The sequence below is a fragment of the Oncorhynchus mykiss genome, chromosome 14 (assembly GCF_057628025.1).
Source record: "Oncorhynchus mykiss isolate SJ-2025 chromosome 14, ASM5762802v1, whole genome shotgun sequence".
Classification (NCBI taxonomy): domain Eukaryota; kingdom Metazoa; phylum Chordata; class Actinopteri; order Salmoniformes; family Salmonidae; genus Oncorhynchus; species Oncorhynchus mykiss.
The window spans coordinates 34,617,501-34,643,557 of record NC_143035.1 but is presented as its reverse complement, the minus strand read 5'-3'; the positions used below and the strand labels follow the sequence as shown (position 1 = coordinate 34,643,557).

The 26,057-nt window shown below is 44.8% G+C and overlaps 2 protein-coding genes across 3 annotated transcripts in view; one reads left to right on the top strand and one right to left on the bottom strand.

Annotated features, from left to right (window-relative positions):
- Positions 1-22,303, bottom strand: part of LOC110489165 (gamma-aminobutyric acid receptor subunit beta-2) — an 89,392-nt gene extending 67,089 nt beyond the window's left edge. Inside the window, exons 1-3 of one of the 2 annotated variants that reach the window (XM_036943378.2) lie at positions 22,150-22,303; positions 21,902-22,002; positions 21,171-21,238 (exon numbers count right to left, since the gene is read on the bottom strand). In XM_036943378.2, coding sequence (XP_036799273.1) covers positions 21,171-21,238; positions 21,902-22,002; positions 22,150-22,262 — 282 coding nt within the window. In that variant the 5' untranslated portion in view covers positions 22,263-22,303. The remainder of the gene's footprint in view (positions 1-21,170; positions 21,239-21,901; positions 22,003-22,149) is intronic. The other variant, XM_021561774.3, reaches the window with a different exon arrangement.
- Positions 15,293-26,057, top strand: part of LOC110489166 (growth/differentiation factor 9) — a 111,387-nt gene continuing 100,622 nt past the window's right edge. Inside the window, exon 1 of the mRNA XM_090198814.1 lies at positions 15,293-15,432. The gene's annotated coding sequence lies outside the window, so the exon portion shown is untranslated. The remainder of the gene's footprint in view (positions 15,433-26,057) is intronic.

The following is a 26,057-nucleotide window of genomic DNA, read 5'->3' as shown; positions in this document are numbered from 1 at the left end:
CACTCACTCACTCACTCACTCACTCACTCACTCACTCACTCACTCACTCACTCACTAACTAACTAACTAACTCTCTGTATGACCTTCATAGCCAGATCCCAGCCCTCCATCCCTCCTAACTAACTAACTAACTAACTAAATAACTAACTAAATATCTGTCTGACCTTCATAGCCAGATCCCAGCCCTCCCTCCCTCCCTCCCTCCCTCCCTCCCTCCCTCCTAACTAACTATCTGTCTGCCCTTCATAGCCAGATCCCAGCACTCCCTCCTAACTAACTAATTAACTAACTAAGTAACTAACTACTATCTATCTAACTAACAAACAAACTATCTGTCTGTCCTTCATAGACAGATCCCAGCCAGCCCTCCCTCCCTCCCTCCCTCCCTCCCTCCTCCCTCCCTCCCTCCCTCCCTCCCTCCCTCCCTCCCTCCCTCCCTCCCTCCCTCCCTCCCTCCCTCCCTCCCTCCCTCCCCCCTAACTAACTAACTAACTAACTATCTGTCTGACCTTCATAGTCAGATCCCAGCCCTCCCAGCCCTCCCTCCCTCCCTCCTAACTAACTAACTAACTAACTAACAAACAAACAAACAAACAAACTATCTGTCTGACCTTCATAGCCAGATCCCAGCCCTCCCTCCCTCCCTCCCTCCCTCCCTCCCCCCTAACTAACTAACTAACTAACTATCTGTCTGACCTTCATAGCCAGATCCCAGCCCTCCCAGTCCTCCCTCCCTCCCTCCCTCCCTCCTAACTAACTAACTAACTAACTAACTAACAAACAAACAAACAAACTATCTGTCTGACCTTCATAGCCAGATCCCAGCCCTCCCAGTCCTCCCTCCCTCCCTCCCTCCCTCCCTCCCTCCCTCCCTCCCTCCCTCCTAACTAACTAACTAACTAACTAACTAACTAACTAACTAACTAACTAACTAACTAACTAACTATCTAACTAACAAACAAACTATCTGTCTGTCCTTCATAGCCAGATCCCAGCCCTCCCTCCCTCCCTCCCTCCCTCCCTCCCTCCCTCCCTCCCTCCCTCCCTCCCTCCCCCCTAACTAACTAACTAACTAACTAACTATCTGTCTGACCTTCATAGTCAGATCCCAGCCCTCCCAGCCCTCCCTCCCTCCCTCCCTCCTAACTAACTAACTAACTAACTAACTAACTAACAAACAAACAAACAAACAAACTATCTGTCTGACCTTCATAGCCAGATCCCAGCCCTCCCTCCCTCCCTCCCTCCCTCCCTCCCTCCCTCCCTCCCTCCCTCCCTCCCTCCCTCCCTCCCTCCCCCCTAACTAACTATCTGTCTGACCTTCATAGCCAGATCCCAGCCCTCCCAGTCCTCCCTCCCTCCCTCCCTCCCTCCTAACTAACTAACTAACTAACTAACTAACAAACAAACAAACAAACTATCTGTCTGACCTTCATAGCCAGATCCCAGCCCTCCCAGTCCTCCCTCCCTCCCTCCCTCCCTCCCTCCCTCCCTCCCTCCCTCCCTCCCTCCCTCCCTCCCTCCCTCCTAACTAACTAACTAACTAACTAACTAACTAACTATCTAACTAACAAACAAACTATCTGTCTGTCCTTCATAGCCAGATCCCAGCCCTCCCTCCCTCCCTCCCTCCCTCCCTCCCTCCCTCCCTCCCTCCCTCCCTCCCTCCCTCCCTCCCTCCCCCCTAACTAACTAACTAACTAACTAACTATCTGTCTGACCTTCATAGTCAGATCCCAGCCCTCCCAGCCCTCCCTCCCTCCCTCCTAACTAACTAACTAACTAACTAACTAACAAACAAACAAACAAACAAACAAACTATCTGTCTGACCTTCATAGCCAGATCCCAGCCCTCCCTCCCTCCCTCCCTCCCTCCCTCCCTCCCTCCCTCCCTCCCTCCCTCCCTCCCTCCCCCCTAACTAACTATCTGTCTGACCTTCATAGCCAGATCCCAGCCCTCCCAGTCCTCCCTCCCTCCCTCCCTCCCTCCTAACTAACTAACTAACTAACTAACTAACAAACAAACAAACAAACTATCTGTCTGACCTTCATAGCCAGATCCCAGCCCTCCCAGTCCTCCCTCCCTCCCTCCCTCCCTCCCTCCCTCCCTCCCTCCCTCCCTCCCTCCTAACTAACTAACTAACTAACTAACTAACTAACTAACAAACAAACAAACAAACTATCTGTCTGACCTTCATAGCCAGATCCCAGCCCTCCCTCCCTCCCTCCCTCCCTCCCCCCTAACTAACTAACTAACTAACTATCTGTCTGACCTTCATAGCCAGATCCCAGCCCTCCCAGTCCTCCCTCCCTCCCTCCCTCCTAACTAACTAACTAACTAACTAACAAACAAACAAACAAACAAACTATCTGTCTGACCTTCATAGCCAGATCCCAGCCCTCCCTCCTAACTAACTAAGTGATGTAAAGAGATAATGCTTGTCAGGGTAATGATGGTAATGAACACAACATTCACACCCCACTAATTCATCTCAACCACCGTTGCTTGTTTTAAATCTGTTAATTCACAGAACAATTAATTAACAGTATTTTAGTGCAGGCAGTCTGGCAGTCCATTTTAACAGCAACTAAACCAACAACCGTAGGAGTTGACAGCCCACGTGTAGGCCTAATTAATGAACTAAACAGAAAGTATAGAGACAGAGGAATAACCCTTACACACAAACTATTCTTTGAATACACCCAGCACAAAAAAAAGCAAGCTAGGAGCAATGGGGAGGGCAGACTGAAAAAAAAAACTCATTCTACACCTCCTTGATATCAACTTTGCAAATTAACTGCACACAACCCTACAACAGTACAACCGTTCCACCCCACAAACCTACAAATCTACAACGTTCCAACTCACAACCGTACAACACTACAACAGTTCAACCTCACAACCCAACAACAGTTCAACCTCACAACCCTACAACACTATAACCGTTCCACCTCACAACCCTACAACCGTTCCACCTTACAACCCTACAACACTACAACTGTTCAACCTCACAACCCTACAACTGTTCAACCAAACAACCCTACAACCGTTCCACCTCACAACCCTACAACCCTACAAATGTTCCAACTTACAATCCTACAACTGTTCAACCTCACAACTATTCAACCTCACAACCCTACAACAGTTCAACCTCACAACCCTACAACTGTTCAAACAAACAACCCTACAACCGTTCCACCTCAAAAAGCTACAACCTCACAAACCTACAAACGTTCCACCTCACAACCCTACAACCGTTCCACCTTACAACCCTACAACCGTTCCATCTCACAACCATTCAACCTCACAACCCTACAACCGTTCCACCACACAACCCTACAACTGTTCAACCTCACAACCCTACATCCGTTCCACCTCACAACCCAACAACCATTCTAAGCACAACCCTACAACTGTTCAACCTTACAACCCTACAACCCTACAACTGTTCCACCTCACAACCCTACAACCGTTCCACCTTACAACCCTACAACCGTTCCATCTCACAACCATTCAACCTCACAACCCTACAACCGTTCCACCACACAACCCTACAACTGTTCAACCTCACAACCCTACATCCGTTCCACCTCACAACCCAACAACCATTCTAAGCACAACCCTACAACTGTTCAACCTTACAACCCTACAACTGTTCAACCTCACAACCCTACAACCATTCAACCTCACAACACTACAACCGTTCCACCTCACAACCTACAACACTACAACCGCTCCACATCACAACCCTACAACCGTTCCACCTCACAACCCTACAACCTCACAACCCTACAACCTCACAACCCTACAACCCTACAACCGTTCCACCTCAAAAAGCTACAACCTCACAAACCTACAAACGTTCCACCTCACAACCCTACAACCGTTCCACCTTACAACCCTACAACCGTTCCACCTTACAACCCTACAACCGTTCCATCTCACAACCATTCAACCTCACAACCCTACAACCGTTCCACCACACAACCCTACAACTGTTCAACCTCACAACCCTACATCCGTTCCACCTCACAACCCAACAACCATTCTAAGCACAACCCTACAACTGTTCAACCTTACAACCCTACAACCCTACAACTGTTCCACCTCACAACCCTACAACCGTTCCACCTTACAACCCTACAACCGTTCCATCTCACAACCATTCAACCTCACAACCCTACAACCGTTCCACCACACAACCCTACAACTGTTCAACCTCACAACCCTACATCCGTTCCACCTCACAACCCAACAACCATTCTAAGCACAACCCTACAACTGTTCAACCTTACAACCCTACAACCCTACAACTGTTCAACCTCACAACCCTACAACCATTCAACCTCACAACACTACAACCGTTCCACCTCACAACCTACAACACTACAACCGCTCCACATCACAACCCTACAACCGTTCCACCTCACAACCCTACAACCTCACAACCCTACAACCTCACAACCCTACAACCCGACAACCGTACAACCTCACAACCCTACAACCCCACAACCGTTCCACCTCACAACCCTACAACTGTTCAACCTCACAACCATTCAACCTCACAACACTTCAACCCTACAAACGTTCCAACTCACAACACTACAACTGTTCCACCTCACAACCCTACAACCGTTCCACCTCACAACCCTACAACCATACAACCGTTCAACCTCACAACCCTACAACCGTTCCACCTCACACCCCTACAACTGTTCAACCTCACAACCATTCAACCTCACAACACTACAACTCTACCACCTCACAACCCTACAACCATTCTACCTCACAACAGTTCAACCTCACAGCCCTACAATCCTACAACTGTTCTACATCACAACCCTACAACTGTTCCCCCTCACAACCCTACAACCCTACAACCGTTCCACCTCACAACCCTACAACCGTTCAACCTCACAACCTCACAAACCTACAACCGTTCTAAATCACAATTCTACAACCCTACAATCCTTCCACCTCACAACCCTACAACCGTTCAACCTCACAACTATACAACCGTTCCACCTCACAACCCTACATCCCTACAACCGTTCTACCTCACAACCATACAACCGTTCCACCTCACAACCCTGCAACCCTACAACCGTTCTACATCACAACCTTAAAACCGTTTACCTCACAACCCTACAACCCTACAACCATTCCACCTCACAACCCTACAACCGTTCCACCTCACAACCCTACTACCGTACAACCTCACAACCCTACAAAAGTTCCACCTCACAACCTCGCAACCCTACAACCGTACAACCTCACAACCTTACAACCCTACATCCATTCCACCTCACAACCCTACAACCATTCTACGTACAACCCTACAACCCCACAACTGTTTCACCTCACGACCGTTCAACCTCACAACCATACAACCGTACAGCCTCACAACCCTACAACCATTCCACCTCACAACCGTTCAACCTCACAACCCTACAACCGTACAACCTCACAACCCTACAACCATACAACCTCACAACCCTACAACCATACAACCTCGCAACCCTACAACCATTCCACCTCGCAACCCTACAACCATTCCACCTCACAACCGTTCAACCTCACAACCCTACAACCGTACAACCTCACAACCTTACAACCCTACATCCGTTCCACCTCACAACCCCACAACTGTTCCATCTCACAACCGTTCAACCTCACAACCATACAACCGTACAACCTCACAACCGTTCAACCCTACAACCGTTCCACCTCACAACCGTTCAACCTCACAACCGCACAACCTCACAACCCTACAACCCAACAACCGTACAACCTCACAACCCTACAACCCTACAACCGTTCCACCTCACAACCCTACAACCGTTCAACCTCACAACCTCACAAACCTACAACCGTTCTAAATCACAATTCTACAACCCTACAACCCTTCCACCTCACAACCCTACAACCGTTCAACCTCACAACTATACAACCGTTCCACCTCACAACCCTACATCCCTACAACCGTTCTACCTCACAACCATACAACCGTTCCACCTCACAACCCTGCAACCCTACAACTGTTCTACATCACAACCTTAAAACCGTTTACCTCACAACCCTACAACCCTACAACCATTCCACCTCACAACCCTACAACCGTTCCACCTCACAACCCTACTACCGTACAACCTCACAACCCTACAAAAGTTCCACCTCACAACCTCGCAACCCTACAACCGTACAACCTCACAACCTTACAACCCTACATCCATTCCACCTCACAACCCTACAACCATTCTACGTACAACCCTACAACCCCACAACTGTTTCACCTCACGACCGTTCAACCTCACAACCATACAACCGTACAGCCTCACAACCCTACAACCATTCCACCTCACAACCGTTCAACCTCACAACCCTACAACCGTACAACCTCACAACCCTACAACCATACAACCTCACAACCCTACAACCATACAACCTCGCAACCCTACAACCATTCCACCTCGCAACCCTACAACCATTCCACCTCACAACCGTTCAACCTCACAACCCTACAACCGTACAACCTCACAACCTTACAACCCTACATCCATTCCACCTCACAACCCCACAACTGTTCCATCTCACAACCGTTCAACCTCACAACCATACAACCGTACAACCTCACAACCGTTCAACCCTACAACCGTTCCACCTCACAACCGTTCAACCTCACAACCGCACAACCTCACAACCCTACAACCCAACAACCGTACAACCTCACAACCCTACAACCCCACAACCGTTCCACTTCACAACCCTACAACTGTTCAACCTCACAACCATTCAACCTCACAACACTTCAACCCTACAAACGTTCCAACTCACAACACTACAACTGTTCCACCTCACAACCCTACAACCGTTCCACCTCACAACCCTACAACCATACAACCGTTCAACCTCACAACCCTACAACCGTTCCACCTCACACCCCTACAACTGTTCAACCTCACAACCATTCAACCTCACAACACTACAACTCTACCACCTCACAACCCTACAACCATTCTACCTCACAACAGTTCAACCTCACAGCCCTACAATCCTACAACTGTTCTACATCACAACCCTACAACTGTTCCCCCTCACAACCCTACAACCCTACAACCGTTCCACCTCACAACCCTACAACCGTTCAACCTCACAACCTCACAAACCTACAACCGTTCTAAATCACAATCCTACAACCCTTCCACCTCACAACCCTACAACCGTTCAACCTCACAACCATACAACCGTTCCACCTCGCAACCCTACAACCGTTCTACATCACAACCTTAAAACCGTTTACCTCACAACCCTACAACCCTACAACCATTCCACCTCACAACCCTACAACCGTTCCACCTCACAACCCTACTACCGTACAACCTCACAACCCTACAAACATTCCACCTCACAACCGTTCAACCTCACAACCCTACAACCCTACAACCGTTCAACCTCACAACCACACAACCCTACAACCTCTCAACCTCACAACCCTACAACCCTTCCACCTCACAACCCTACAAACGTTCCACCGCACAACCCTACAACCCTACAACCGTTCAACCTCACAACCCTACAACCGCTCAACTTCACAACCGTTCAACCTTACAACCCTACAAACGTTCCACCTCACAACCCTACAATCCTTCCACCTCACAACCCTACAACCGTTCCACATCACAACCCTACAACCGTTCCACCTCACAACCCTACAACCCTACAACCATTCAACCTCACAACCCTACAACCGTTCAACCTCACAACCCTACAATCCTTCCACCTCACAACCCTACAACCGTTCCACATCACAACCCTACAACCGTTCCACCTCACAACCCTACAACCATTCAACCTCACAACCGTTCCACCTCACAACCCTACAACCATTCAACCTCACAACCCTACAACCGTTCAACCACATCCTCACAACCCTACAACCGTTCAACCACATAACCTCACAACCATACAACCCTACAACCGTTCAACTACATAATCTCACAACCCTACAACCGTTCAACCACATAACCTCAAAACCATACAACCCTATAACCAATTCAACTTCATAACCTCATAACCATACAACCCTACAACCGTTCAACTACATAACCTCACAATCCTACAACGGTTCAACTACATAACCTCACAACCCTACAACCATTCAACTACATAACCCCACAACCGTTCAACCTCACAACCATACAACCCTACAACCGTTCAACTACATAACCTCACAACCATACAACCCTACAACCGTTCAACTACATAACCTCACAATCCTACAACGGTTCAACTACATAACCTCACAACCCTACAACCATTCAACCACATAACCTCACAACCCAACAACCGTTCAACCACATAACCTCAACAACCCAACAACCGTTCAACCACATAACCTCAACAACCCAACAACCGTTCAACCACATAACCTCACAACCCAACAACCGTTCAATCACATAACCTCAACAGTGTATATTTGTGAAAACAAGATTACAATCCTAAAAGGCCAGATTCCAACAGAACAATAAGATGACAGAGGTGGGGGGAGGAGGAGGAGGAGGAGGGGAGAGGAGAGGAGATGAAGAGAGGGGAATAAGGAGGAGAGGAAAGGAGGGAGAAGATGAGAGGAAAGGAGGGAGGAGAAGTACCAGAAATTGGTCCTCATAATATCACATTTGGGCCACATTTCCATTTCCACTGAGCCCAGTGAGTCAGGAGGGAGGACAGAGACAAGGGAGGACGTGGCCAGAGAGGGAGCACACACACACACACACACACACACACACACACACACACACACACACACACACACACACACACACACACACACAGTGACACACACACACACACACACACACACACACACACACACACACACAGTGACACACAGTAACACACACACATACAGTGACACACACAGTGACACACACACACACAGTGACACATACACACAGTGACACACACACACACACACAGTGACACACACACACAGTGCCACACACAGTGACACACACACACACACACACACACACAATGACACACACAAACATACACACACAGTGCACAAAGCATGGTCTCTCTTCTGACTCCTCCTGGGCCTTTAGCTCCATATTCTAATGTCATGAGTACAGCTTCCTCCTAAATCGTCTCACAGTGAGGCTCGAACCCAGGACCTCCCACATGTGACCACCCGCCTGAAGCGTCTCACCAGCTGGCTATTCAGCAGTGCAAGTGGTCTCACCAGTAAGCTATTCAGCAGTGCAAGTGGTCTCACCAGCTGGCTATTCAGCAGTGCAAGTGGTCTCACCAGCTGGCTATTCAGCAGTGCAAGTGGTCTCACCAGCTGGCTATTCAGCAGTGCAAGTGGTCTCACCAGCTGGCTATTCAGCAGTGCAAGTGGTCTCACCAGCTGGCTATTCAGCAGTGCAAGTGGTCTCACCAGCTGGCTATTCAGCAGTGCAAGTGGTCTCACCAGCTGGCTATTCAGCAGTGCAAGTGGTCTCACCAGCTGGCTATTCAGCAGTGCAAGTGGTCTCACCAGCTGGCTATTCAGCAGTGCAAGTGGTCTCACCAGCTGGCTATTTAGCAGTGCAAGTGGTCTCACCAGCTGGCTATTCAGCAGTGCAAGTGGTCTCACCAGCTGGCTATTCAGCAGTGCAAGTGGTCTCACCAGCTGGCTATTCAGCAGTGCAAGTGGTCTCACCAGCTGGCTATTCAGCAGTGCAAGTGGTCTCACCAGCTGGCTATTCAGCAGTGCAAGTGGTCTCACCAGCTGGCTATTCAGCAGTGCAAGTGGTCTCACCAGCTGGCTATTCAGCAGTGCAAGTGGTCTCACCAGCTGGCTATTCAGCAGTGCAAGTGGGGACACTTCAGGCTGAGGAGTGAGCTCCACACATCCCCGTGTACTTCACCATGTGCGACCCGGCTGGCAGGGCTGGCCGACGTACAGGCCTGCATCGCCCCACAACAAAGCTGACCTTTCATGCTTCTTGAACCTGAGTGAGTGAGTGAGTGAGTGAGTGAGTGAGTGTGTGTGTGTGTGTGTGTGTGTGTGTGTGTGTGTGTGTGTGTGTGTGTGTGTGTGTGAGTGTGTGTGTGTGTGTGTGTGTGTGTGTGTGTGTGTGAGTGTGAGTGTGAGTGTGAGTGTGAGTGTGAGTGTGTGTGTGTGTGTGTGTGTGTGTGTGTGAGACAATCACCCACAATGACAAAACAGGCTACATAAATATGGTTCCCAATCAGAGACAACGACTAACACCTGCCTCTGATTGAGAACCATATCAGGCCAAACACAGAAACAGACAAACTAGACATACAACATAGAATGCCCACTCAGATCACACCCTGACCAAACAAAACATAGAAACATACAAAGCAAACTATGGCCAGGGCGTGACAGTGTGTGTGTGTGTGTGCGCGCGAACATGTTCAAACACACACACAAACATCCAACCCACCCCACACACTAATACAAACACACACACAAACAAAGAGAAACACACACACACACACGCAGCTGAATAAAAAGCACCACCATGGCTTCAATCAGCCCTGACAAAAGAGAGTTGTTTCATTGTAGGAGGAATTTGTTCCTGTTCTAATTAGGGGACATGGGGGGGGGGGGGGGGGGTATTATAGTGACCACTAGGCTACCCTGCTGCCCCAGGGATGTGTTGGGGCAGGGGGGTTGCAATAGAGATTATATGGTTTCTTATGTTTAATCAGACTCTTGATTTCCCCATTGATTTCTTTTAGGCTGGATAATCCTTTCAAATATGGAAAATGTAGAATTGGAATTTGTTTTGCTTTATGTCATTAAGATGGACAAGACATCTGTTCGAAGCTGGCTCTGAAACCCAGGACCACCAACAACCTGTCTGTTTGAAGCTGGATCTGAAACTCCAGGACCACCAACAACCTGTCTGTTTGAAGCTGGATCTGAAACTCCAGGACCACCAACAACCTGTCTGTTTGAAGCTGGATCTGAAACTCCAGTACCACCAACAACCTGTCTGTTTGAAGCTGGATCTGAAACTCCAGGACCACCAACAACCTGTCTGTTCGAAGCTGGATCTGAAACCCAGGACCACCAACAACCTGTCTGTTTGAAGCTGGATCTGAAACCCAGGACCACCAACAACCTGTCTGTTTGAAGCTGGATCTGAAACCCAGGACCACCAACAACCTGTCTGTTTGAAGCTGGATCTGAAACCCAGGACGACCAACAACCTGTCTGTTTGAAGCTGGATCTGAAACCCAGGACCATCAACAACCTGTCTGCTTGAAGCTGGCTCTGAAACCCAGGACCACCAACAACCTGTCTGTTTGAAGCTGGATCTGAAACCCAGGACCACCAACAACCTGTCTGTTTGAAGCTGGCTCTGAAACCCAGGACCACCAACAACCTGTCTGTTTGAAGCTGGATCTGAAACCCAGGACCACCAACAACCTGTCTGTTTGAAGCTGGCTCTGAAACCCAGTACCACCAACAACCTGTCTGTTTGAAGCTGGATCTGAAACCCAGGACCACCAACAACCTGTCTGTTTGAAGCTGGATCTGAAACCCAGGACCACCAACAACCTGTCTGTTTGAAGCTGGATCTGAAACCCAGGACCACCAACAACCTGTCTGTTTGAAGCTGGATCTGAAACCCAGTACCACCAACAACCTGTCTGTTTGAAGCTGGATCTGAAACCCAGGACCACCAACAACCTGTCTGTTTGAAGCTGGATCTGAAACCCAGGACCACCAACAACCTGTCTGTTTGAAGCTGGATCTGAAACCCAGGACCACCAACAACCTGTCTGTTTGAAGCTGGATCTGAAACCCAGGACCACCAACAACCTGTCTGTTTGAAGCTGGATCTGAAACCCAGGACCACCAACAACCTGTCTGTTTGAAGCTGGATCTGAAACCCAGTACCACCAACAACCTGTCTGTTTGAAGCTGGATCTGAAACCCAGTACCACCAACAACCTGTCTGTTTGAAGCTGGATCTGAAACCCAGGACCACCAACAACCTGTCTGTTCGAAGCTGGATCTGAAACCCAGTACCACCAACAACCTGTCTGTTTGAAGCTGGATCTGAAACCCAGGACCACCAACAACCTGTCTGTTCGAAGCTGGATCTGAAACCCAGTACCACCAACAACCTGTCTGTTTGAAGCTGGATCTGAAACCCAGGACCACCAACAACCTGTCTGTTTGAAGCTGGATCTGAAACCCAGGACCACCAACAACCTGTCTGTTTGAAGCTGGATCTGAAACCCAGGACCACCAACAACCTGTCTGTTTGAAGCTGGATCTGAAACCCAGGACCACCAACAACCTGTCTGTTTGAAGCTGGATCTGAAACCCAGGACCACCAACAACCTGTCTGTTTGAAGCTGGATCTGAAACCCAGGACCACCAACAACCTGTCTGTTTGAAGCTGGATCTGAAACCCAGTACCACCAACAACCGGTCTGTTTGAAGCTGGATCTGAAACCCAGGACCACCAACAACCTGTCTGTTTGAAGCTGGATCTGAAACCCAGTACCACCAACAACCTGTCTGTTTGAAGCTGGATCTGAAACCCAGGACCACCAACAACCTGTCTGTTTGAAGCTGGATCTGAAACCCAGGACCACCAACAACCTGTCTGTTTGAAGCTGGATCTGAAACCCAGGACCACCAACAACCTGTCTGTTTGAAGCTGGATCTGAAACCCAGGACCACCAACAACCTGTCTGTTTGAAGCTGGATCTGAAACCCAGTACCACCAACAACCTGTCTGTTTGAAGCTGGATCTGAAACCCAGGACCACCAACAACCTGTCTGTTTGAAGCTGGATCTGAAACCCAGTACCACCAACAACCTGTCTGTTTGAAGCTGGATCTGAAACCCAGGACCACCAACAACCTGTCTGTTTGAAGCTGGATCTGAAACCCAGGACCACCAACAACCTGTATGTTTGAAGCTGGCTCTGAAACCCAGTACCACCAACAACCTGTCTGTTTGAAGCTGGATCTGAAACCCAGTACCACCAACAACCTGTCTGTTTGAAGCTGGATCTGAAACCCAGGACCACCAACAACCTGTCTGTTTGAAGCTGGATCTGAAACCCAGGACCACCAACAACCTGTCTGTTTGAAGCTGGCTCTGAAACCCAGTACCACCAACAACCTGTCTGTTTGAAGCTGGATCTGAAACCCAGTACCACCAACAACCTGTCTGCTTGAAGCTGGATCTGAAACCCAGGACCACCAACAACCTGTCTGTTTGAAGCTGGATCTGAAACCCAGGACCACCAACAACCTGTCTGTTTGAAGCTGGATCTGAAACCCAGGACCACCAACAACCTGTCTGTTTGAAGCTGGATCTGAAACCCAGGACCACCAACAACCTGTCTGTTTGAAGCTGGATCTGAAACCCAGTACCACCAACAACCTGTCTTGTTGTTAGAGGAGACAGAGAGGAACTACAGTATCACCAACCTGTCTGTTGTTAGAGGAGACAGAGAGGAACTACAGTATCACCAACCTGTCTGTTGTTAGAGGAGACAGAGAGGAACTACAGTATCACCAACCTGTCTGTTGTTAGAAGGTTGTTACATAACCATGAGAGGAGGATTCACATTCAAAAGGTAATAATGACTATGTGTGGGCCGATGGCAAGTGAGAGGGAGAGAGAGAGGGGAGAATGAGGGAGAGGGAAGGATAGAGAGACAGAGACAGAGAGAGACAGAGGGCGGGAGGGAGGGAGATTATTTTTTGCAGTTTTCATTTCATCTAAATGTGTCAGCAGCCGTTTTGGAAGAGAGGATGAGCGGAAGAGAGGAGATGCATGCTCCTGCCCTGCAAGCCAATTCTCTCTCCTCCGTGAAAGGAAATGAGATGAATGTTCTCATAGCTACAGGGAGTAGGCATGACGTCAGTCCTCGCCCTCTCTCGCTCTCTCTCGCTCTCTGTCTCTCTCTCTGTCTCGCTCTTCTGTCTCCCTCTCTCCTGTGTCTGTCTCCCTCTCTCCTGTGTCTGTCTCTCTCTCTCTGTCTCTCTCTCTCTCTCTCTCTCTCTCTCTCTCAATTCAATTCAATTCAAGGGGCTTTATTGGCATGGGAAACATGTGTTAACATTGCCAAAGCAAGTGAGGTAGATAATATACAAAAGTGAAATAAACAATAAAAATTAACAGTAAACATTACACAAACAGAAGTTTCAAAACAATAAAGACATTACAAACATCATATTATGTGTATATACAGTGTTGTAACAATGTACAAATGGTTAAAGGACACAAGGGAAAATAAATAAGCATAAATATGGGTTGTATTTACAATGGTGTTTGTTCTTCATTGGTTGCCTTTTTCTTATGGCAACAGGTCACAAATGTTGCTGCTGTGATGGCACACTGTGGAATTTCACCCAGTAGATATGGGAGTTTATCAAAATTGCATTTGTTTTCGAATTCTTTGTGGATCTGTGTAATCTGAGGGAAATATGTGTCTCTAATATAGTCATACAGTGTGGAGAACAAGTATTTGATACACTGCCGATTTTGCAGGTTTTCCTACTTACAAAGCATGTAGAGGTCTGTAATTTTTATCATAGGTACACTTCAACTGTGAGAGACGGAATCTAAAACAAAAATCCAGAAAATCACATTGTATGATTTTTAAGTAATTAATTAGCATTTTATTGCATGACATAAGTATTTGATCACCTACCAACCAGTAAGAATTCCGGCTCTCACAGACATGTTAGTTTTTCTTGAACTTTTTATGGCTGCAGGGGCAGTATTGAGTAGCTAGGATGAAAAGGTGTCCATTGTAAACGGCCAGCTCCTCAGTCTCAGTTGCTAATATATGCATAGTATTATTAGTATTGGATAGAAAACACTCTGAAGTTTCTAAAACTGTTTGAATTATGAGAAATTCCACTTCCTGTTTTTTTTATGGGGGTGGCAGATCTTTAACCAAGCTCTCATTGAAATTACAGCGAGATATGGATGAGTTTTCACTTTCTACGCCTTCCACTAGATGTCAACAGTCAATAGAACTTTGTCTGATGACTCTAATGTGAAGGTCGAATGAGACAGGAAATAGTCACCACTGCCACGAGTTGACACTATGCGCGTTCACAGGGGAAGGACCTGCGTTCCACCGGTCATCTGAAATCATTCTAATTCTCTGTTTGGAACGTTATTCAAGATATATGTAAACAACATTCTAAAGATTGATTCAGTACATCGTTTGACATGTTTCTACTGACTGTTATGGAACTTTTGGACATTTCGTCACGTTATAGTGGACGAGCTTTGTGACTTTGGAATTGTTTACCAAACGCACTAACCAAAGTAGCTAATTGGACATAAATAACGGACATTTTCGAACAAATCAAGTATTTATTGTGGACTTGGGATTCCTAGGACTGAATTCTGATGAAGTTCATCAAAGGTAAGGAAACATTTATCATGTATTTTCTGGTTTCTGTTGACTCCAACATGGCGGCTAATTTGGCTTCTGTTCTGAGTGCTGTCTCAGATTATTGCATGTGTTGCTTTTTCCGTAAACTTTTTTTGAAATCTGACACAGCGGTTGCATTAAGGAGAGATATATCTATAATTCCATGTGTATAACTTGTATAATCATCTACATTTATGATGAGTATTTCTGTTGAATCAATGTGGCTGTGCAAAATCACTGGATGTTTTTGGAACTAGTGAATCTAAATAGCCATTGTAAAAGTTCATAAATATGAACTTTATCAAACAAAACATACATGTATTGTGTAACATGAAGTCCTATGAGTGTCATCTGATGAAGATAATTCAAGGTTAGTGATTCATTTTATCTTTATTTCTGCATTTTGTGAATGCTATATTTCGCTGGAAAATGGCTGTGCTTATTGTGGTTTGGTGGAGACCTAACATAATCGTTTGTAGTGCTTTCGCTGAAAAGCCTAATTGAAATCGGACACTTTGGTGGGATTAACAACAAGATTACCTTTAAAATTATATAAGACACATGTATGTTTTAGGAAATGTAATTATGAGATTTCTGTGGTTTGAATTTGGCGCCCTCTATTTTCACTGGTAGTTGTCATATCGATCCCGGTATTGGGATTGCAGCCATAACAAGTTTTAAGAAGCCCTCATGTTCTCCACTCATTACCTGTATTAACTGCACCTGTTTGAACTCGTTACCTGTATAAAAGACACCTGTCCACACACTCAATCAGACAGACTCCAACCTCTCCACAATGGCCAAGACCAGAGAGCTGTGTAAGGACATCAGGGATACAATTGTAGACCTGCACAAGGCTGGGATGGGCTACAGGACAATAGGCATGCAGCTTGGTGAGAAGGCAACAACTGTTGGTGCAATTATTAGAAAATTGAAGAAGTTCAAGATGACGGTCAATCACCCTCGGTCTGGGGCTCCATGCAAGATCTCACCTCGTGGGGCATCAATGATCATGAGGAAGGTGAGGGATCAGCTCAGAACTACACGGCAGGACCTGGTCAATGACCTGAAGAGAGCTGGGACCACAGTCTCTAAGAAAACCATTAGTAACACACTACACCGTGACGGATTAAAATCCTGCAGCGCACGCAAGGTCCCCCTGCTCAAGCCAGCGCATGTCCAGAAGTTTGCCAATTACCATCTGGATGATCCAGAGGAGGAATGGGAGAAGGTCATGTGGTCTGACAAAAATAGAGGTTTTTGGTCTAAACTCCACTCACTGTTATTGGAGGAAGACGAAGGATGAGTACAACCCCAAGAACACCATCCCAACCGTGAAGCATGAAGGTGGAACATCATTCTTTGGGGATGCTTTTCTGCATAGGGGACAGGACGACTGCACCGTATTGAGGGGAGGATGGATGGGGCCATGTATCGCAAGATCTTGGCCAACAAACTCCCTCCCTCAGTAAGAGCATTGAAGATGGGTCGTGGCTCTGTCTTCTAGCATGACAACGACCCAAAACACACAGCCAGGGCAACTAAGGAGTAAGAAGCATCTCAAGGTCCTTGAGTGGCCTAGCCAGTCTCCAGACCTGAACCCAATAGAAAATCTTTGGAGGGAGCTGAAAGTTCGTATTGCCCAGCGACAGCCCCGAAACCTGAAGGATCTGGAGAAGGTCTGTATGGAAGAGTGGGCCAAAATCCCTGCTGCAGTGTGTGCAAACCTGGTCAAGAACTACAGGAAACGTATGATCTCTGTAATTGCAAACAAAGGTTTCTGTACCAAATATTAAGTTCTGCTTTTCTGATGTATCAAATACTTATGTCATGCAATAAAATGCTAATTAATTACTTAAAAATCATACAATGTGATTTTCTGGATTTTGTTTTAGTCTCTCACAGTTGAAGTGTACCTATGAAAAAATTACAGACCTCTACATGCTTTGTAAGTAGGAAAACCTGCCCAATCGGCAGTGTATCAAATACTTGTTCTCCCCACTGTACATTGGACAGGAGGTTAGGAAGTGCAGCTCAGTTTCCACCTCATTTTGTGGGCAGTGTGCACAGAGCCTGTCTTCTCTTGAGAGCCATGTCTGCCTACGGCGGCCTTTCTCAATAGCAAGGCTATGCTCATAGTCAAAGCTTTCATTAAGTTTTGGTCAGTCACAGTGGTCAGGTATTCTGCCACGGTGTACTCTCTGTTTAGGGCCAAATAGCATTCTAGTTTGCTCTGTTTTTTTGTTAATTCTTCCCAATGTGTCAAGTAATTATCTTTTTGTTTTCTCATAATTTGGTGTGGTCTAATTGTGTTGCTGTCCTGGGACTCTGTGGGGTCTGCTTGTGTTTGTGAACAGAGCCCCAGGACCAGCTTGCTAAGGGGACTCTTCTCCAGGTTCATCTCTTTGTAGGTGATGGCCTAGTTATGGAAGGTTTGGGAATCGCTTCCCTTTAGGTGGTGGTAGAATTTAACGGCTCTTTTCTGGATTTTGATAATTAGTGGGTATCGGCCTAATTCTGCTCTGCATGCATTATTTGGTGTTCTACGTTGTACACGGAGGATATTTTTGCAGAATTCTGCATGCAGAGTCTCAATTTGGTGTTTGTCCCATTTTGTGAATTCTTGGTTGGTGAGCGGACTCCAGACCTCACAACCATAAAGGGCAATGGGCTATGACTGATTCAAGTATTTTTAGCCAGGTCCTAATTGGTATGTTGAATTTTATGTTCCTTTTGATGGCATAGAATGCCCTTATTGCCTTGTGTCTCAGATCATTCACAGCTTTGTGGAAGTTACCTGTGGCGCTGATGTTTAGGCTGAGGTATGTATAGTTTGTGTGCTCTAGGGCAACAGTGTCTAGATGAAATTTGTATTTGTGGTCCTGGCAACTGGACCTTTTTTGGAACACCATTATTTTGGTCTTACTGAGATTTACTGTCAGGGCCTAGGTCTGACAGAATCTGTGCAGAATGTCTAAGTGCTGCTGTAGGCCCCCCTTGGTTGGTGACAGAAGCACCAGATCATCAGCAAACAGTAGACATTTGACTTCAGATTCTAGCAGGTTGAGGCCGGGTGCTGCAGACTTTTCTAGTGCCCGCGCCAATTCTTTGATATATATGTTGAAGAGGGTGGGGCTTAAGCTGCATCCCTGTCTCACCCCACAGCCCCACACAGGTTTTTGCCAATTTTAACCGCACACTTGTTGTTTGTGTACATGGATTTTATAATGTCGTATGTTTTACCCCTAACACCACTTTCCATCAATTTGTATAGCAGACCCTTATTCCAAATTGAGTCGAAGGCTTTATTGAAATCAACAAAGCATGAGAAGACTTTGCCTTTGTTTTGTTTTGTTTGGTTGTCAATTAGGGTGTGCAAGGTGAATACATGGTCTGTTGTACGGTAATTTGGTAAAAAGCCAATTTGACATTTGCTCAGTACATTGTTTTCATTGAGGAAATGTACGAGTCTGCTGTTAATGATAATGCAGAGGATTTCTCCAAGGTTGCTGTTGACGGATATCCCACGGTAGTTATTGGGGTCAAATTTGTCTCCACTTTTGTGGATTGGGGTGATCAGTCCTTGGTTCCAAATATTGGGGAAGATGCCAGAGCTAAGGATGATGTTAAAGAGTTTTAGTATAGCCAATTGGAATTTGTCGTCTGTATATTTGATCATTTCATTAAGGATACCATGTGTGGGATGTGTCCTCCCTCTCTCTCCCTCTCTGTCTGTATCTCTCTCTTGTCTCTCTCTCTCTCTCTCTCTCTCTCTCTCTCTCTCTTTGTCTGTCTCTCTCTCTTCTGTCTCTCTGTCTCTCTCACTCTTCTGTCACTCTCTCTCTCTCTTTCTGTCTCTCTCTCTCTCTCTCTCTCCGTTCACTGTTCTGTTCTGTTCATTATGTCGTGCACAGTTTTGTTACACACTGAGTGGCTGGCTCTCTCTCTCTGTGTTTCTCTGTGTCTCTGTGTGTGTGTCTCTCTCTCTCTCTCCCCCTCTCTCTCTCTCTCTCGGTTTCTCTCTCTCTGTATCTCTCTCTCAATCTCTCTCTCTCTCTGTTTCTCTCTCTCTCTCTCTCTCTCTGTTTCTCTCTCTCCCTCTCAATCTCTCTCTCAATTTACTGTTCTGTTCTGTTTTTGTTTTTTTACGGATGAATGCAAGTGTATGTGGAATCAGAGTTTTGATGTAACATCACCCTTTAGAGAGATAAAGGTGGCTTGCATGGAAATCCAGGTCAGATACAGGGGGAGGGAGGTTAAGATGGGGGTGAAGAGGGGAGGAGGGAGGAGGGAGGGAGGGGAATACTGGTTGACATCCCAGAGGACCCCCACAGCCCTTTCATCCTAGCTGCATCCTCTTTAACCAAAACTAGCTTCCTCATCCCTTCCTCACAGGAAGTACTATGGTAATTCAGCTGATGATGTTTCTATCCAGGCCGACCAATAGCATTATAGTGATTCAGTACACATGGCCCACACAGGAATCAAACCCCACAACAACACACAACTCACTGAGTTTCCAGAATCAAGCCCCAACCAACCAAGCCATCTAACCAACTAACATAACGCACTGTCTTACCACACAAATCTTATTTAGGGAAAAATGTACACTCAGATAAATGAAATCTTTGCAATAAAATCCAATGCAAAAACCATGTCAAATGCAACAATGAATCAAATATGAATTCAATCGCATAAGGAGAACAGAAGTGTCCCCTCTGAGCCTGCTCCAGAGCAAACCATTGATACAGTGTTACATAAGATGCCTGTCTTATACAGAGAGAGATCCTCTTCATACCATGTCTGTGCACCTAGTGGTTTTCTCCAGCACGGACACAGAGGCTGTCCCCCCCCCCCCCCAACTGGGACCCCTACATAATACACTACTTTTGACCAGGGAGCCATAGGGCTCTGGTCAATAGTAGTTCACTGTATATGGAATTTAAAAAAAGTAGTGCACTATATTTTGGAGAAGAGTGTCATTTGGGACGCAACCTTATCATTGTGTAGTGGAGCTCGATTAAATACCCAGGTGATTACCATCCTATGTCCAGGCATCCATTATTAACCACATGTCTACGTCATCACTCATGATCTGACAAGGGGGGGTGGATAATTTACGTAGCTGATGATGCGCTCCCCCTCTCGCTTCAAAGTGAAGTGGGGCTCGAGCAAGATAACTCTCCCAAAGGAGCGCGCGGCGCAATCACGTTGAAAATAAATTTGTATTAGGAGAGAAAAGGGAAATTGGGAAATATCTCTATTTTGCCCCTTCGTCTTCTTGACTTGACGTTATAACGCGCCGCATGTCAAATAAAATGATAGCAGTCCAGTAACTGAGAGACAAGACGCCACAGCCTCGACCGTCCGTCTGCGCAAGGATGTCAGTACAAGTGCGCCAGTGAGCGTGTGTTTTGAATTCAAATGGGAACCAACAACACACATCACCATCCATGGCCGGAAAAATGGTAAATGCAGAGCCTGAGACGGAGCTTGAGCCCACCGAACGATAGAACACTATTCAACACGAGAATCGATTCCATTATAGAATCAAACTATCATCAGACTCCGCCACGTCGTTTACCATCATTTACCACAATGCAGAACGTGACATGCGTTAAGTGTCCTTTTCAAACATGGATGACAATGCGTTATAGGTTTCTCTATACGAATCTACTCAGCCAGGCATACTGAGAAACATATAAAGAGGATGATATTAATGCACGTACCATATTGACTTCAGACACCATGTCTATGCTGGCTATGTCTATATTCATCCCCACTGCCACCGGCGCACCTGAGAAACGAAGAAAAGCAGGTTATTAACAAAAGGAGAAGGGGATTATTTCTTTACCTATTAGAAATACGAATTTGGTGACCGTTATTCTAGAATGTGGTACCGTTATTCTAAAATGTGGTACCGTTATTCTACCAGTAGGTTGCTGTCAATGATAGATCGCCACGTTCTCTCATCAATGTACATGATAAATGTTTTATGAAGCCTTAATGATTATCACCGTCAATTAAAATGGCTATAATCATCAGCATCATCATTTGGAACTCCCTTGATGATTTTCGTTTCAGACAGAATGGTAGGCAACCAGAAGTTCAATAGGCTACCAGCTGCGAATAGAATCGATCGTCAAGTTAAGAGACCCTTCTTCTCCACACAGAATAGTCTAGCATGTCTTATTTCATCATTTGAAGGTGGTACATTGGAGAGGGTTTTTGGTGACGAGGGGAAAAACTGTTTTATTTGGATGGTAGGCTTTTACACTGTAATGTCACTGTAATTGGAGAGGTAGCCTAGTCTATGGATGGAAGATTGATCATGGGGGGGGATTGTACCGGAGGTTTTTTTGCAGCAATTCATTAGACATGTATAGCACTGCGCGTCATAAATGGCAGCAAACATGACATTCATTATCTCGATTTGCTTTCCTTTTGTCTTTCTTCCTACCTCCAAAATCTGGCCTCAACCGAATGTCGTAGCCTTTCATCAGTCTGTCGACCGTGTCTTTAACCAGCGGCATGTTACTGGGATCCCTCAGATCTTTGGCGCTGAGGGGAAAGACAGAACAGAAGGTGGTCGGAACGCAAACACCTACTTAAAGACAAGATACAGCGGGAAGGCGCGTTAAATAGCCTAGGATACATGCCATGCAATGTAATTGAATAATGCGCGTAAAAACACAAATTCTAATTTACCTTTGCGCACAGCAGATAAAAGTAAAAAAGAACGAAAACGTTAAAATTCCAAAGTGGTTTTTCCTGAGCTTCCCCATCGTAACAGTTTTGATGCGAGTGAGGAGAACGCACATTCAACTTACTCCAGAAAGCTCCGATAACCCAATGAGGGGCGCATGCGTACATCCTACCAGAAGATCAAACACTGGCTAGTGATGATGGTGGATGAGCCGTTTCCATTGCTGAGAAACAAATTAAAGGGACAAGTGGATGGATGAGCGTAATGAAGAAACCATCTTATGCCATCCCGAACCGACCACTAGAACAGCCGAAGTACAATTAGTATAATTCCAGCATTATCCTTATATTGGCTCATGTTGACAGTTTAGAGAACTTTGCAATGAACAGTGCAAACCAATTAATACAATCAATAGCATATAGTATATTATATTAAAATAAATAGGATATAGTGTATTATATTAAAATCAATAGGATATAGTGTATTATATTAAAATCAATAGGATATAGTGTATTATATTAAAATCAATAGGATATAGTGTATTATATTAAAATCAATAGGATATAGTATATTATATTAAAATCAATAGGATATAGTATATTATATTAAAATCAATAGGATATAGTGTATTATATTAAAATCAATAGGATATAGTGTATTATATTAAAATCAATAGGATATAGTATATTATATTAAAATAAATAGGATATAGTGTATTATATTAAAATCAATAGGATATAGTGTATTATATTAAAATCAATAGGATATAGTGTATTATATTAAAATCAATAGGATATAGTGTATTATATTAAAATCAATAGGATATAGTATATTATATTAAAATAAATAGGATATAGTATATTATATTAAAATCAATAGGATATAGTGTATTATATTAAAATCAATAGGATATAGTGTATTTTATATTACAATCAATAGGATACAGTATATTATATTAAAATCAATAGGATATAGTATATTATATTAAAATCAATAGGATATAGTGTATTTTATATTACAATCAATAGGATACAGTATATTATATTAAAATCAATAGGATATAGTATATTATATTAAAATCAATAGGATATAGTGTATTATATTAAAATCAATAGGATATAGTGAATTACATACAGTATTATACATTTGTCAGACTCACACAAATTTAAAGTCAACAAAGTTTATTGTGTCAAATGTTGTGACAATCATTATAACTTCTCATAAGACGTTGGTAGCAAGACATTAAATCATTAAATGGACAGACTCACATCATATCAAGTCAGACTATAGGATAACATTAATAAAACGTATATTAATTATAAAAAAACATTACAATAATAACAACAATAGCCATAATTTGTCTTGCACATCATGTGTTTAGAATGAAGGAGGGGGACAACGCTATTGAAACCCCTTCCAATTAAAACGGGTCTGAAAATGTTTACCTTGTACATACAGTGGGGCAAAAAAGTATTTAGTCAGCCACCAATTGTGCAAGTTCTCCCACTTAAAAAGATGAGAGGCCTGTAATTTTCATCATACTTCAACACTTCAACTATGACAGACAAAATGAGAAAAAAAAATATCCAGAAAATCACATTGTAGGATTTTTTATGAATTTATTTGCAAATTATGGTGGAAAATAAGTATTTGGTCAATAACAAAAGTTTATCTCAATACTTTGTTATATACCCTTTGTTGTCAATGACAGAGGTCAAACGTTTTCTGTAAGTCTTCACAAGGTTTTCACACACTGTTGCTGGTATTTTGGCCCATTCCTCCATGCAGATCTCCTCTTGAGCAGTGATGTTTTGGGGCTGTTTCTGGGCAACACAGACTTTCAACTCCCTCCAAAGATTTTCTATGGGGTTGACATCTGGAGACTGGCTAGGCCACTCCAGGACCTTGAAATGCTTCTTACGAAGCCACTCCTTCGTTGCCCGGGCGGTGTGTTTGGGATCGTTGTCATGCTGAATGACCCAGCCACGTTTCATCTTCAATGCCCTTGCTGATGGAGGGAGGTTTTCACTCAAAATCTCACGATACATGGCCCCATTCATTCTTTCCTTTACACGGATCAGTCGTCCTGGTCCCTTTACAGAAAAACAGCCCCAAACATGATGTTTCCACCCCCATGCTTCACAGTAGGTATGGTGTTCTTTGGATGCAACTCAGCATTATTTGTCCTCCAAACACGACGAGTTGAGTTTTTACCAAAAAGTTATATTTTGGTTTCATCTGACCATATGACATTCTCCCAATCTTCTTCTGGATCATCCAAATGCTTTCTAGCAAACTTCAGACGGGCCTGGACATGTACTGGCTTAAGCAGGGGGACACGTCTGGCACTGCAGGATTTGAGTCCCTGGCGGCGTAGTGTGTTACTGATGGTAGGCTTTGTTACTTTGGTCCCAGCTCTCTGCAGGTCATTCACTAGGTCCCCCCGTGTGGTTCTGGGATTTTTGCTCACCGTTCTTGTGATCATTTTGACCCCACGGGGTGAGATCTTGCGTGGAGCCCCAGATCGAGGGAGATTATCAGTGGTCTTGTATGTCTTCCATTTCCTAATAATTGCTCCCACAGATTCAGTCTTCCCAGCCTGGTGCAGGTCTATAATTTTGTTTCTGGTGTCCTTTGACAGCTTTTTGGTCTTGGCCATAGTGGAGTTTGGAGTGTGACTGTTTGAGGTTGTGGACAGGTGTCTTTTATACTGATAACAAGTTCAAACACGTGCCATTAATACAGGTAACGAGTGGAGGACAGAGGAGCCTCTTAAAGAAGAAGTTACAGGTCTGTGAGAGCCAGAAACCTTGCTTGTTTGTAGGTGACCAAATACTTATTTTCCACCATAATTTGCAAATTAATTAATTAAAAATCATACAATGTGATTTTTTTTTCTCATTTTGTCTGTCATAGTTGAAGTGTTGAAGTATGATGAAAATTACAGGCCTCTTTCATCTTTTTAAGGTGGAGAACTTGCACAATTGGTGGCTGACTAAATACTTTTTTTGCCCCACTGTATAACAACGGCTCACATATAACCCCAACCCTAGTTTAGAGCAGCTCAATTCATTCCCTCAATTCAAACACTGCTGGCTATGACCAATAGCCTCGTAGTCCTAAATATAATAAAACATCCAGTTATTACATCCAATTCTAAATCTGATCCCTGAGTGTTTTAAAGAGGCTACACAAACACAGCAGCCGTTGAAATATCACATCAAATAGAAAATTAAAATAAATAAATACAATATAAAAAAACAAGGTAATCCCCAGGTTCTGTGCATGCAGTGTTTTCATAGGCCTATCTATGTAATATAAATCATCAGTGTTTTAAAGCCCCACATGCAGTCTTTTTCATTTGCTTTTCAAAATCACCACTGTACGTCTAGTAAAATCACTGTGTGTATTTATTTCATGAAAAAAACTGCACATATATTTTGTAGCATTTATTTCGCTGAGCCTCCTTTTTTCTATTGAAACGCTCAGTCTGATCGTGCGGTCGTGTTGATACAAAATTACATGGATTTACATACACAATCCTGATTGGCAGATAGGATTGTCTAGACTCGAGAGAGCCTAGCCCTCTTACCCCTTCAAAGTAGGAAGATGCATATGCAAATAAAAGATGACTGGTCATTGGTCAGAATAATCCGATCAGATTGTGATGTCATGCTGTGGATAAAACATTCCGTAGATGTGGTAAAGGAGTCAACGGAACGCATTGCCGCACATTCAACAAATCTGACCTAACAAAGTGTATATTCGTCAAATCTGTCATGATTGATATATTGTAATAGACCCACAATGTAGTTACTAAGGTCCGATTTGGACACGTTTGGCTGTTTTCTCTGCATGACATTTAAAAGTAGTCCCTTTTCAGGTTTAGAAGAAGTGATTGCTAAATGCT